Raw genomic sequence first — 15,088 nt, 5'->3', positions numbered from 1 at the left:
AATAGAGAAGCATACAAAAGCTCTATTCACTTTTGCAAATTATAAGCAAATATTATACATAAAAAACAGATACTATGAAATATTTACTTATTATTACTTATAATAAAAGTATTTCAGAATACTGCATTAAGGGATGCTCAACGGATGTAGAACTACCAAGGGAAGCTTTAATGATCTAAATATAGGGAGGGCCTAAAAAAAGAAAATACAAAATACAACTGGATAAAGTTTCCATTTGTGCCTTTACTGAGTAGTATCTTGAAAATATGGACCACACAAACAGCAATGTATATTAATGTACCATTTATAGCTGAAATTAGAATCAAGTACCATTTATTATAAAGTCATCTTATAGATTCCAGTAGCTGCCAATTACCACATTCTGCATCTGCAGCTTCAAAAGCCAATGCCCACATTAACGAACAGTGGTTAAAAAAGGCACAGTGATTGGTAGAAAAACAAAAGATCCACCGCTGTGTTCTAGGATCACAATAGTTGGGACACTACATACAGTATCTCTCTCTATTGTTTCAAACAGTATCCGCACTCTATCTTGATTCTGTGGTGGGTGCTTGGTCAAAGTTCAAATTGGACCAGCACTCCAGTAGTACGTTTCGGCCCCTCTTGGAAGAATATAAGTGATGATTTAATAAAATCATTTGTAAAATACTACTGGAGTGCTGGTCCAACTTGAAAAATTATATATATATATATATATATATATATATATATATATATATATATATATATATATATATATATATATATATATATATATATATATATATATATATGCATCACATAATATAAAAAGAAAGTGCATGCTGCAAAAAGGGGTAAGGGAGAGGGGGAATTTTTGCACACATTTAACCCCAAGGCCTATATTAACAGAATCATAATCGATTATCTGATTGAAAGGGTTAAGAAAATCTAGAAAGATCACTTTGATTTTTAAAAAGGGTCCATCGGATGAAAAAGACGCAAAGCCAAGAGGCTGCTTAAAATGTTTTTCTCCCCTGGATATTCAGAATAATCTGTAGCTCCGTATTTTACTTTTCAGATGTGATCCAAAGAGAGGACAACAATACAATTTTCCCCTGAAAGGGCAAGGAATGAAGATATGAAATTGTTTTGAAGGCCAAGCATTCCAGTCGGATAACGTAGAAATTTGCATGCCTGAGGTCCAGTAGTGTTAAAGTGGACAGCACACTACAATGGATATGTGCAGCCCACGTTTTACTTCTTTGTGTTATAATAGAGAAGAATAAAGTCTAGCCCCTGCTGTTCATCAGTGCAACATGAAATTAGAACAGATTAAAGAAATAACAACCAGCAGAATGCCAGTTATACAGTGGCGGAGCTGTGACTGTAAAGACCAAGTAGTGGCTTGTATCCAAGCAGTAGAAACATAAGTACAGTAGTAGTCCTTATAGGGATAAACATAATGCTAAGCTTCAGCCTTAGGACAGGTTTTCTCCATGCACAGATTGTAGCTTTTGATTAAATTTATGCTGCATCATTTATTTAAAACAGTTGAATTGGCCAAAGGAGTTAAATATCTGTGACGTCGGTCCCCTTGTTCTGCTAAGAGCAGTCAAGTGCTTCATGGACCATTAGTTCTTACCCATATATAATGAGTCAAAGTGGGACCCAATTCAAGAGGCAATTATGATATGTTCCAAGAACTGCACATTCATGATAAAAAAGGGGATAGAAAGCAGTCTCCTAGCATACCAAGACTTTGGGGTGAAACACACACGGCCATCCTTGAGCAGGAGAAAGCATGCTCCCTTATGGTAAAGCGGGATTTGGTGTTCAACAGAGACGCACGATTCTCTGTCTAGAACCTGCTAAACACAATGTAGTGCAGCCACGGGATGTATACCGTTTCGATTCTGGAATGTTCACTCTGCAATCACATGGTCTGGGAAACACCCCTCTTGTTTATTAGGACTTCCAACAGACGAAGTTTGGCTTTTATGTTCTTGTACTCAATGTAGTCTGCAGCCATGGGGTTCCGGTCTTCTTTTTGCACATTCCTAGTGAAAAAGTAAATGCATTAAAACAGTAAATAAAATAGCCGAATAAATGAAAGAGAGAGAGAGAAAAAAACAATGAAAATGTGTTTTGGATGATAGACTGGAAGAGGAATAGGGGAGGGCTTACAGGAATTGTTCAGTGTAAAAATAAAAACTGGTTAAATAGATAAACTGTGCAAAATCTGTATAATGAACACTTTTAAATTGCAAATTTATTTTTGGAATTCTAAAATTGTCCTATTTTGATTACATTGGTGATTATTACATACCCACTAGATTTGTTTACTTGATACTATAAAAGAATTCCAAGTTCCCAAATTTTTATATTATTAAATTAGTGATATTAATGGTGTCTACATATATTGGCTAGCAACATATTGAGCTGCCAGTTAGCTCTCTTCTATTTCCAAGTTACAAAAAAAGAATTGGCGCATACCTTCCATTTTGCCTCAGAAAATTATCTTCAAAATCTCTCAGCACTTTTCGGATCCTCTTTTTCTCTTCCCTTGCTTCCTGTAGCTGCTCGAAGAGCTCTGGGCTAAAAGAACAGAATAAACAATAAAAATGAAGTTACACAATACGTACTGCTATAACTGCTTAAGCATGGTTTTATTGAACAGTTACTGGTCTACATTTCAAGCTTCTATCTGTTTATCATACATTTGCACATAACTAATGCTTGGCAATAAATGTTCAATCTTATATATAACTCTTTACATAATACTAACAGTTAGAACAACCCTTTTAATGACAGATTCCTTGACTCCATTTTGTCAGGGGTAGACTGGCTGAGTACGGTTTCATCTGTCCTCAAATTATTTGGTCTTTGCCTTGTTCCTCAAGCCCTTCATCAACTCCTGAGGAAGCAATGGCAGGCCTGGTGTTATATGGTATAGGGGGAAAGTGTCACTATAAATGTATTGTTCCACATTTGGTCCTGCTGGCTAAATAAAGCATTTAATACAATGTACATTTCAATAAATACAGTAGAAACCCCATTTTAAATTTTTCAGGGGACCAGAAAATAAAGTAGTAAAATCCAGGAAAATGTAAAATCAGGGAAATGTATTATGCATAATATATAGGTGGAGCCACAAAACAACAATGTAAAATGAAGGAAAACAGGGGATGTAAAATTGAGGTTCCACTACATTTAAATGACCTAAAATTAGGAGAGGTTTTAAGATGCACTGCTTTTCCAAGTAATAAAATACGCATACATTGATGCAGAATGAAGGCTGCCGAGTCCGAGATCTTGGCTGCTTTTAGAAGGAAGGTTGTCATCCACTGGAGACACAAAGCCATCTGCATCATCTTCTAGCTGCTCCAAAAAAGTTCTCACGCTGAAACCAGGCTTCATTGTAACTGTAAAATCTGTGTTCCCATTGCTGTCATCTTCCGATCCTTCCTCTTCTTCCTACAATGGATGGCAAGCAAAGAATTGTGGGTGACACAAATGAAACACATATAGCCACTGACTCGGCAAATGGTGTATGGAAATCGATTAAGTGAAGCAACAGAGATGTCCAATTCAGACCCAATTAGTACAGAAAACCAAACCATATCAGTGTAGTTAGTGAAACAAAGCTTAAATCAGAACCTTTGCTCCTGTACATGAATTCATCCATCCTTTAGAAATCTATAACATAACCTCCCTGCAATTCACAAACAACTATTTACTGGAACTTTGCATTACTTTCTGTTAAAGGGTCAAGATAATCAAAGGCAATGACAGACGGGGCCACTGTATTTTCGTGCATTTACCGATACACCCTTGGTGAACTCACAATGGAAGAGCACATGGGGGGGTTGTTGCCTGCATAAAAATGCTTGTAAAATAGGATGATTTAAATCATTGTGAACATTTCATGTAAGAGCTCATAATCATTCAAAGACCATTTGAATGCCACTGCAATTCCACAATTCTGACAAAAAGAACCAATGGGTCTCTGCCCTCAGAAGTTGGTAATTCCTTTTTTTCTAAAAAATTATTTTACATTACTGCCACTTATGGAAGTATTTATAATCCTTGAACGTGTATTGCTTCCAGAATGTGCCTGGTATTTGGGAGATCGAGGATGTGTGCAGTGTGGTGGGAAACAACTTCGTTCGTAACTAGTTTTTATGGTAAACATGTTCTATCAAATATGTTTTATGTTCTTGGTAGATGGAAGAAACAGCCTTATTTCCACTTATAATGTCACAAATCCTGGTCTGCCGAGTTTTGAACCCGTTCAGGAGATATTTCTTAATATTTGAATAGTTTTAACTCCCTTCCAATATGTTACAAGATAGATTCACATTTACAGTGCTATGGCTGTCAAAGAGCAAATAGACTTCTTCTGCAAGCTACATGGTCAATAGCGGTTTTAGGATCCTAAATTTACAAAGTCTTCTAATGTGAATAATTTTCATCAACTCCAGTACACAACACTTTATTCAGGGTACCTGCCAGGGTATAGAAAAAAACCTACAAACACCCTGAGGAGGATCTCCAGGTCAGTTCTGCAACGACTTAAAAGAATTGTTCATTATAAAAATAAAAACTGGGTAAATAGATAGGCTGTGTAAAATAAAAATGTTTCTAATATAGGTAGTTAGCCAAAAATGTAATGTATAAAGGCTGGAGTGACTGGATGTCTAACATAACAGCCAGAACACTACTTCCTTCTTTGCAGCTCTCTTGGTTTCCAATGGTTACTAGGCAGTACCCAATCAGTGACTTGGGGGGGGGGGGGCGCACATGGGTCATGTACCATATGGCTGCCCTTAAAGGAGAATTCACCCCATTTGTAAAAAAATCGAGTACCCCCCCCCCCCCCGGCTCACCTATCCATCTTCCGGGTCCTCTGTAAACTGACTGGGAGATTGGCAATTTCCGCGTAATTCCGTGCATGCGCAGTTGCCGCAAGCCAGCAAACTGCTCCAACCGATCTTCCAGTCAGCTTACCGAGGACCTGGAAGATGGATGCGTGGAACTCCGCTGGCAGAATCTGCGCCGAGGGGCAAGTATAAAGTATGGGGCATTTCGGGGGGAGGGGGGGTTGAGGAGGAGGAAGGCCTACCTGGGGTGGGGGGTTCTTGTTTTTGTACAAATGATTTGAATTCTCCTTTAGTCGCTGACTAACAGAGTTAGAGAACTGAAAAGCAGGAAGCAGTGTTCTGTTATGTTAGACAACCAGTCACTCCAGCCTTTATATAAATACATTTTTGGCTAACTAGCTATATAAGAAAATGTCTTATTTTGCACATATTATCAACTTACCTAGCTTTTATTTTTACACAGAACTGTTCCTTTAAGTGGAACTTTGACTTATTTTCCTGACAGAGCACCATGGTTGTCAAAAGGTTTTGGGGCCTCAGAGTCCTAGGTTGTATATGTCGGTTTAAAGCTTCACAGGACAAAGCCACAACATTGTTAAGTTATGAATAGCAACTTTTGGTGTGAATACAGAATTTCAGAAAACCCAAAATACTCTACCTGTAATTCAGGCCTCATACCCATCAGTGCCCAACCTCACTAAAGATGAACAAGTTGGTCAATTACTGCTCTTTGTTTGGAGTCCATGATGTCACAAATAGTCATTCATATGGATATACATCAATGGATACTCCTTGGATTATGAAATTCCACAAATTCTACTCTGTGCACTGTTTCATTTTGTGGTTTACGGTTTAGTCCAGTTACCTGCGGTGATGGAAGTGCCAATAGCTTGGCTCCATGAATTTAAATACATTTGAAATTCTCAACTGAACATGCAGAGCCACAATTGGCATGTCTTAATTAGAGTTACTGTTTTATTCCAGCAAAGCCCACCACAAGGAAAAGGGAAACTAGTTAACTTCGGATTTGTTTTGTATTTTCTAAGCCTTAAAGGGGTGGTTCACCTTTAAGGAAACTTTTAGTATGTTATAGAATGGCCAATTCCAATTAATTTTTCAATTGGTTTTCATTATTATTATTTTTTTTATAGTTTAAAGTTATTTGCCTTTTTCTTCTGACGCTTTCCAGCTTTCAAATGGGCGACCCCTTCTAAAAAACAAGTGCTCTATAAGGCTACAAATGTATTGCTGCTTTTCATTCGTCATCTTTCTATTCAGTCCCTTTCCTTTTCATATTCCAGTCTCTTATTCAAATCAGTGCATCGTTGCTAGGGCAATTTGGACCCTAGTTACCTGGAAACTGAAGAGCTGTTGAATAAAAAGCTAAATAACTCAAAAACCACAAACAATAAAAAATGAAAACCAATTGCAAATTGTCTCAGAATAGCACTCTCTACATCATACTAAAGGTTATCTCAAAGGTGAACAACCCCTTTAATGCATATTGTTAAATTCTGAAGTGCAAGTCCCAGCATTCTCAGACAGTGAAGAGGCAAAAACGTCCTGGCATGTACAACCATGTTAAAATAGATGAACCATTCTCTAGTGAAGGTCTGTTTTTTCTTAAAGTGACAATGAGTCATTCGTTGCTTTTCCAAACAGTAACTTAGAGCATAGCAGGAAGCAGAGTTTAAGAAACAGAAAGGCAAAACCACTACGAGGGAGTTTTAGAAGTCACAGCACAAAAGCCAGTGCAATCACAGCAATGAGCAAGGCACACAAGGTTGTATTGATTGGAGGAAACTAAAGCAGCTATCAATTTGTTTGAAAGCACTGTAATGCATCAATGGCTAATTATTCAAGAATAAAATCATTGTATGGGTTGATTTTCTAGGATTCTTGATGCAGATTTAGCATTTACTGGTATTAGCAGGTGACGTTTCTTTTACCTCCTGGAAGAAGGATGCTGTTTGACCCTCGATAATTGGCTGCAGCAAAGGGCTTCTCCGCTTGCTTGAGGGTGATCCCTGTGATGAGTTTTAACAAGTATGTTACACTGCGATGCCCTCTCTAATAAATCCTAAGCTACTGTAGCAGGAGGGTGTGCATAACAGTAGCTACACTGAACTGCCAGCCTTCTGCAGACATCACTGTACATGGAGAATTTAATTTAATTAATAGTTCACTGACCTAATATACTATCCGTGTCCCTAGAAGAAGAAATTCTTAAGTGACAAATAAACCACATGACAAATTTGTCTTCAGTAAGAATATGGTTAAACTATAAAAAAAATAAAAAATAATACATCCAAACACAAATAGGACAAGTCATGGTCCTTAACCCAGTAACATTTGAGTATACAAATCCATATTATAGAGGCAGAGAACACAGTGTCTTCTGCCACTATAAACAACATGCTGAACTGTACCCCCCCCAAAAAAAACCAAGACAAAGACCAAGACAAAATCACCCCCCCCCCCCCCTCAGATCCCTCCTATGAGTCTTAAGAGAGCAACACTAACACAGAAACCAAACACATTACTGTGAATAGGGAAATGCATAGATAATAAATTAAGAGGCAAAACCCTTACTTACAATGACTGGGATAGTGTTGGCTCGACATAGAATCTGCTTAAAAAGTCTGTATCTGTCATACAATGGCTTCATTACTTGTCTCTCGTTCTTGGTTACCTGTAAAACAAAACAATTTAATGGTTAAATACAAATCTCTTATTTTTTTTTACTTTATTTCTCTAAAAGAATTTGATTATGTTGAAGAGCATGAGTGGCTTTGATAATTGTATTTAAAATCAGACTTCGAGACTCTAGAGAACACCATAATCCAAAAAAAAAACAAAAAAAACTTGTGTCTGAAGATCAGTCTTTATTTCAGACTAATTTTATTACTTCTGACCCAAGGTTCTCTCAGATAAGGGATTTTCAATATCAAGCTAAAAATCTAATTAGTCAAGAATGACAAATCCTATATTTAAAGCTGGCCATACAAAAGACCCCACTGGTTGTCAAGTGCAGATCACATGCACAGCCAACTATAGTCCTCAGCAATATTTATTTCCCAGCCTGCCTAAAAATCTGAATGCACGCAGACCAATTGGAAAGGGAAGAATAAGCAATCAACATCTGACACCTTAATACACCTACACTGTATGAGCACAGTGGGGATTGCTATACAAGCTTTTTGAATAATTTGTTTGCACCTCATCATGCCTACCTCATCTAAGAAGAAAAATAAATGAATGAATGAATGAATGAATTTCATTCAAGGCAACCCTTTTTTTGTGTTGGCATGTGCTAGAGCCCATTTTCCTCTCCTGAATTTCTAAGTTATTTTTGCAATATTCTCCTTCCTTTACATTGTTTAAAGAGATACGGACACCAGAAAATAAACTTTTTGTTAATATCTAACATAACATTATCTTTGAATGCTATTTATAATTTTGCCACAAAAATATCTGCCTGATGCTTTTAAATTACCTTTCTTACTCCCTTTTTTCCCTATGAGGGGGCTGCCATATCTGTGCAGCAGGAGTCTGTTAGCATTAGAAACTTTGACTGACAGGTTAAGATGGGACAATCAGGTTGGCAAAACATTCAGGTTTAGGAACTTCAAGTTACAATTACTTACAAAAGCAGAAATGTACTTTGCAAAAAGTGAACATTTCCCTGAAATATCATTAGCTAAAACTCTCTTGGGCAAATTTACTAAAGGGCGAAGTGGCCAACACTAGCGAAAATTTGCCAGCGTGACGTCATTTTGTTACTTTGCCGATTTACTAACGGGTGCTGGCGTAAATTCGATAGCGAAGTGGACATACTCTAGCGCTACTTCGCACTCTTACACCAGGCGAAGTTGCACTATAGCGAAGGGATGTAACTACGCTAATTCACTAACTTGCGGATTTTATTGAACGTTACCTCTTTCGCCAGACTTGCCGTTGCCACCTCAGACCAGGCGAAGTGCAATAGGGTAGATGGGGCTTGCTTCAAAAAAAGTCTTACTTTTTTAAGGGTGAAAGGCTGAAAAAGATCGTAAATTTTTTTGGGGGTACCTCCCCAACATTTCCTAAAATATGGCACCTAAACTATACAGTGGGCACATGTCTATGGCAAAATAACTATTTTATGAAGCTTTCCCAGGCTTGTGTAGTGTAATGTATTTGCTGCTTCGTATACGTCCATTGTACTTTAACTTGTCGCCGTAACTTCGCTTTGCTTGATGAATTAACGGTAGCGCAACTTCGCTACCTTTCGCCGCTTCAGATTTTAGTGAAATAGCGGTGCCCTGGCGAAACTTCACCTGGCAGAGTGCGGCGAAGCCAACGCTGGCGCAACTTCGAAGGTAAGTAAATTTGCCACTATGTAGTTGTATTAATGCAAATACACATCATAATACACTGCAGCAAGTACACTTTGAAATCAATTTTTTAAACTTTATTGTGATCAAAGTGAAGAACTACTAAAATCTGTATTCTAATACTCAGTTTGTCATGGAATTCTGGGATTTTTTGTTCAGTAATAGCAGAAGAGAGGTAGAGGTTTCTGCTGTTAAAAGCTTCAGTATCTCTCACTCACAGAAAATATTGTCACCACCATAAATGAATAGGCATTGATTATTTCAAAACACTTTGTTCTCTTCAAAATACTGCTTGGCTGCATGTAATTAAATGTATTTTTCCATTCAGAACCAGCGCCAACTAAGGTTAAAGATTAAAGCTATTTTAATTAAAGTCCTCCTTTAAATCTTACGAGATTTTTAGACATGAAGCACAGTAAATGTGCAACATAAAATAAGGGAAACATACTGCAAATGTGAAAAAAGAAATCTTTTTTTAACATGGGATTTATTTTATTAAGTAATTTTTTAAATTACTTTTAAAGAGAACTGTTTCATACACAGGGGCATTTGCTTGAACCGGAGAACCAACATAGTGATTCAATATTATCTCCTTATAGCAGACTACAAGCAAATAATATATATTTTTAAAAAAAGTGTTACTACAGATGAAAAAAAACATTATAGCCAAAGAGACGCATGAGTACATACCGGTCTACTGTAAATACTTTCAAAGTAAAGTAGGGCTTTCTGAAGAGACACTTTCTCTGCGGCAATCTGATCTCTAGTCATATCCTAAAAGTAAAGATATAGAAGATTACACTCACTCCAGGTATGTCCAGGTTACCCACTAAAATAATGTAGACATGTGCCCACAGAAAAAATGTGTAAAAAATACATGAAAGCACAAGAATTTGCTCAGAAACTAGCTATGTACCACTCTAAGCACTGAATTCAGCCTGACGACAAAGGTCACTTCTACTCAAGAGTTTGTCTTTGGCTTTAGGGCTGTGTTAAATTTTCAGACTAGATAATAATGTAAAGGCTTTGTGACAAGAAAGGAAACATAATGAAAGCCTGTCAACACCCAAAATCGATTTCCATTGTTATACTGAGTCACTTTTCCCTCACTGTTTGCTCTTTTTTTAATTTCACAATCTAGGGTAAATAAAAAATATATACCAAATCTCTAATTATTATTTATATTAAATAAACTTAACTATGATGTCACATTTTAACTGTGTGCAAGTAGCTTTCCACCTCTACTTATATATATATATAGGCTCAGGATACTTTGGTTCTTGGCATTTCTGGGACATGGTCTATAAACGATGATCAAATGGAATCACAAGGGAAGCGGTTTTATTGCTATGTATGGACATGGGCTTGGCAAGATAGCAGAGACATCGGAAAGCTCCCATGCATAAGTATGTGCAAATACACAATCTTATACACATAAAATTAGCTGTATATTCAAATATGCCTTAAAAAATGTTGAGATATAGAAGTATAGATGTTGAGATATTGAATCTTTGGCACAAAGCATTATAATATATTCAAAGGTAATCCATTGCAACAATTATTATTACACATGTAAAGCAATCCCTCTTTATCAGAGTACTGCAGGGTCCACTTTATTTGTATCTTCCTCAATGAATTTTGGTACAAAGGCCTCCCTTCACATTGTCCAGGCTTGCCTTAAAGATTTGATTTGTGAGATGAAGGGGAAAAAAATGTAAGGATGAGTAAAAAAGGCTGTTAATTTTACTAAAATAATATAACATTACCATACATTTGATAAAACAATAAAATAACTATTTGCAAAAACTCTTGGTTGCTTATGAGAAATATAACATTTCTACCTTTACGTCTTCAGGCCGACTGACTTCATTCCTTTTTTCTTGAAGCTTTTTTTGGATTGCCTCCATTGTTGCTTCTATTGAGGGCTTGGCAGGCTTTTCTACCGTCTCTGGTTTCTTTTCCTCCTCTCTGTCAAGCTGAGAGCCGAAACTTTTTGGTAGTGTATTGCTTCTCTGGCGCATCTGAGGAACAAGGTCTTCTTCTGACAGCTTGATTTTTGTCTCTGCATTATGAAAAACCATGATGTAACCAAAATAAATACCATTCAATAACCACTGAAAATATTCTCAATAATGGAGACAAATGGAGTGAGTGATGGTGCTGGTTTTTGTCTCACTGCAGTGAAAAACATTTGCGAACGCAAAACACACTTGCTTTTGCAGTTTGATCTGTGTGCTTATTACCAAAGGCAGGGCTGATTTCCTGCACTAAAATGGGCACATTGTTCATATTTTAAACGAGGGAAACCGGAATAAACATAAAGGTAACAGCAGGTTCCAGACACACTTTTTAAAACAACTCTGATATTGCTCCAGAAGTAAACTTATAGACAGGAACAAAATTGTCCCAGTTACAAGCTGCACTTTTTTCAATCCCAGTGTGGTGGGGGTTCTCTTTGCCCTCTAAACACATTCCTGTTAATTCTAATTTGGGATAGTGCTGCACACCACCTGATACTACAGTATTTGGCTGTAGTGCAAGAGATCCAGTTTTGCTTATAACCTAATTATGGGCAGGCATTTATATTAATATTCCTAACTCAACCCACTTCATACCTTTCAACTGCTTCCGGAACTTTGCCAGTTCATTCATCCATTTCAATACTTCAGGGTTTGTAGCTTTGTCCCGATGAGATGGCTGAGAGAAAATAATAGGGCAGTGTAGTGGGTTAGTTTATGGCTGAGTAGATTAACATTAAGCAGTTTAACTAAAAGCTTGGACAGGATTATACAGAGGATATTTTAAAGGATTTAGGTACAAAGAGATTCTTGATATTTCTTGAGAGCCCTTTCTGCATGTATTTACAGGACAGCTTAGATGGGATGCATACGTGACATATATCAAGTAAAGTTAACACTCCATTTGGAAGTTTCTTTTTCTGCTTATTTCACATAAACATTATGTTAGTTTGTATTCTTTAAAATACAGAGAAGCAAAACAAATGTGTCTCGTGATCAGTTGCTGCTAGCTTTTATGCAGAGGAACACAGTATTATGTATAAAATATGTATGCATAAATAAATACAACTATACAGCAAATGCATATTCCATGTAAACAAGCTGCACTCACACTTTGCTGTCTGTATATATTTGCTGCCTCATGTAGTAGTCACGAGAAAGCACTTTTACCTCATGAAAGATTAGATACAGTGAAGCCATTTATAAAGAAAAACACTCCACCTGTTGACGCAAGATCATTCAGTTGGGCAGGAAGAAGATATATTTGCGGACTCATTCTGATTACCAGAGTAGTCATGAGAAAGCACTTTTACCTATTTCCTCATGTGGTATAAGAACAGATATTGTGAAGCCAAATAGTGAAGATATGGTGAAGTAAATAATTCCCTCTCTTGTTGACCTATGTTAAATATAATTTTTTTCCTTTACTTTTTACACATACATAATTTACCAAACAGACCAGAAACACGCTGCCTCAGGGGCATTTGGGGAACCATTCCAAATTCTGACCCCTCCCCCTTCATCTGACAGTCAGTCAACCCCACCCTCACATAGTTTTAATGTGAAGTAACAGATTGGGATTTGAAGTCCCTTTGCGTTGCTGAGAATTGCACCACCCATTATGGAAAGTAGAGGGACATCAAATCCCAGAATCCATCACTAATAGAACAAGATGAGGAAGGGGTTGAATTACACTGTCAGCCTAATGGGGGTTGAGAAATAGTTTCTACAAGTAAAGCTGGCAATGCAGGTTAAGATCTGCTTGTTTAAATTGTGGGATCACTGCTGAGTTATTTTGGATGGACCAAGTCAACTTATTTTACTGTTTGAGTATAGCCACCTTCACTTTTCTCCCAATCTATGCAATCATGCATGTCTCAATATAAATATATCATTATCAATTTGGATAGGGTTTATGCACCATTTTACATAAGCCCTATTGAATGAACTTGTGTCAAAAGGAGGGGGTGGGGGGTTATTTTAGACAACAACAATACTATGACAGTGTCTTACAGATTGAGACAGGGAGTCTTGGAACACTATTTTGCTGTACTGTTTTGATGTATGGAGAAAGCACATGTCTCCAAACTTTATTTTGAAGAGCCAAATCACATCCTTGCTTAACAGTGATTGCTCCTGGTCAGGGATCACAGCCAGAGAGCCCTGGAGACAAAAATCAGAGCGTGGCCACCAACCTCAGTGCTCTACTTGAATGTTATCATGATGCACGCAGAAACAGGGCTATATTGGTGTGCTTTTGTGGTTCAGGAGGGAGGCCTCTGCAAACTTTTGTAAATGGGTTTCTTTCATGTAACCCGTCTGAATATGTGGCACTATATGAAAAATAAGGAGCCTGACCTGGATAATCTGAAAAATGTGGGGCAAATCCACCTAGACAAATCAATCATGTAAGTGTGGGGCCTAAATACTTAGTCGAACAGCAAATTCTTAAGAATTAAGAAATGGTTTAATGGTTTCAGTTCTCTGAAATATATTATTTCAAGGCACTGCATAACAAAAATATATGTTAAAAACATTATGTTAAAGCTTAAACTTTTCTTTTAAATCTGTGACATTTTTGTTAAAATCAAAACTTACTCTGTATTTTCGGTCTTCTTCAAATTTATCTTCAAACTTGCGGATTTTCTTTTTGATGTTCTGGATTTTGCGAGTGAGCTGTGCTGGTGTAAGGTCCTCATCTCGATCCTCTTCATGTGAACCCAGAGAAGAGCTGCGCCTCCTGCTCAAAAACAGCACAGGTTTAATAAAGCACTGAGATACTATACAAGCCATAACCTCACAATGTAAGCATTTGATGGAAACGCACGACTGTGGGTGGCAAATCTCCTGAAAATGCTTCTCCATGGGAAATAACTGAAATTGTCAGCGGTAAAACCAATGCATCGATTCCTTCTTGCGAAGTTGTCCAAAGTTGTCTTAGTAAGAAACTTCGGGTGATTTCACAATAAACAGGTTTTACTGCCAGCGATTTCAGTTATTTCCAATGGAGACTTATTTTCAGGAGATTTGTCACCCGCAGTCATGCATGAATAATCAGCCACTGCCTTAGAGATTGGTAAAGGTAATACAAGGTAATTCAACAACAATCAAGCAACTTTATTTTTGTCGTATTCATCTTCATACTGGCAGTCTCCTCCATTCTTCAAAGAATCACCTGGTCACACTACCAATGTTGACTGCTGCATGCTGCCTAAAACCGCTCTCTCTACTGTATACATTTGGAATTCCATACCTGAATTCATCTACATAGAACCCTACTTCAATCCCTTTACAATTCAACTCCGTTACGCTTTCTTAGAGCAGTGACATCTGATTGTGTTGTGTCTTCTCTGCTAAGCACCGGGCAAGTAATTTACTTTCAGACCAAAGTTTGTGTCTCTTTTTCATTTACCTTAAAGATAATGAACTTGTACTTTGTAAGCATGATAGTTTTAGTTAGGAAAAACAAAGTATATTACCTCATAAAAGAATGTGCGTTTGGAGGTGAGGGGGGCACTTCAGGGTCATCAAGATGACCGTGGCCATATGCATAAAAACGAGGAGACAACATAGGGTCACCGTCTGCTTCAAGAAGTTGGCGAATAAGGCGTCCTGCCTGAGGAGACAACCGGGCCTCATCTGAGTCTCTTCCATCTTGCTCCCAAGAGGTCAAGGCTGGAACTGGCTCTGCAACAGACAAAACACATTTATTTGCAAGAGATTAAGTTAAGCCTACACTTTTCAAACTTACATATAGTTTTAGTTAGCATATAATATGGATAAAGCATTTTTGCATTCTCCTGCTTAAAGGAGAAGGAAAGGTTAAAACTAA

At 37.4% G+C, this 15,088-nt stretch overlaps 1 protein-coding gene across 7 annotated transcripts in view; it reads right to left on the bottom strand.

The window, feature by feature from the left end:
* Positions 1-778: 778 nt before the first annotated feature.
* The window catches only part of fam13a.S (family with sequence similarity 13 member A S homeolog), a 58,320-nt gene continuing 44,010 nt past the window's right edge, over positions 779-15,088 (bottom strand). For 5 of the 7 annotated variants that reach the window (XM_041579687.1, XM_018243417.2, XM_041579685.1 and 2 more), the window contains 10 exons: positions 14,736-14,943; positions 13,855-13,996; positions 11,854-11,935; positions 11,080-11,300; positions 9,929-10,012; positions 7,459-7,554; positions 6,812-6,889; positions 3,260-3,456; positions 2,476-2,577; positions 780-2,039 (listed from right to left, as the gene is read on the bottom strand). In XM_041579687.1, the coding sequence (XP_041435621.1) occupies positions 1,916-2,039; positions 2,476-2,577; positions 3,260-3,456; positions 6,812-6,889; positions 7,459-7,554; positions 9,929-10,012; positions 11,080-11,300; positions 11,854-11,935; positions 13,855-13,996; positions 14,736-14,943 (1,334 nt within the window). In that variant the 3' untranslated portion in view covers positions 780-1,915. Of the gene's footprint in view, positions 2,040-2,475; positions 2,578-3,259; positions 3,457-6,811; positions 6,890-7,458; positions 7,555-9,928; positions 10,013-11,079; positions 11,301-11,853; positions 11,936-13,854; positions 13,997-14,735; positions 14,944-15,088 lie in introns of all 7 variants that reach the window. The other 2 variants (XM_041579686.1, XM_041579690.1) reach the window with 2 other exon arrangements.

This window comes from Xenopus laevis, chromosome 1S (genome assembly GCF_017654675.1).
Source record: "Xenopus laevis strain J_2021 chromosome 1S, Xenopus_laevis_v10.1, whole genome shotgun sequence".
In the NCBI taxonomy this organism is placed as follows: domain Eukaryota; kingdom Metazoa; phylum Chordata; class Amphibia; order Anura; family Pipidae; genus Xenopus; species Xenopus laevis.
Note: the sequence above shows the minus strand (reverse complement) of the source record. Positions and strands in the feature narration are given on the sequence as shown.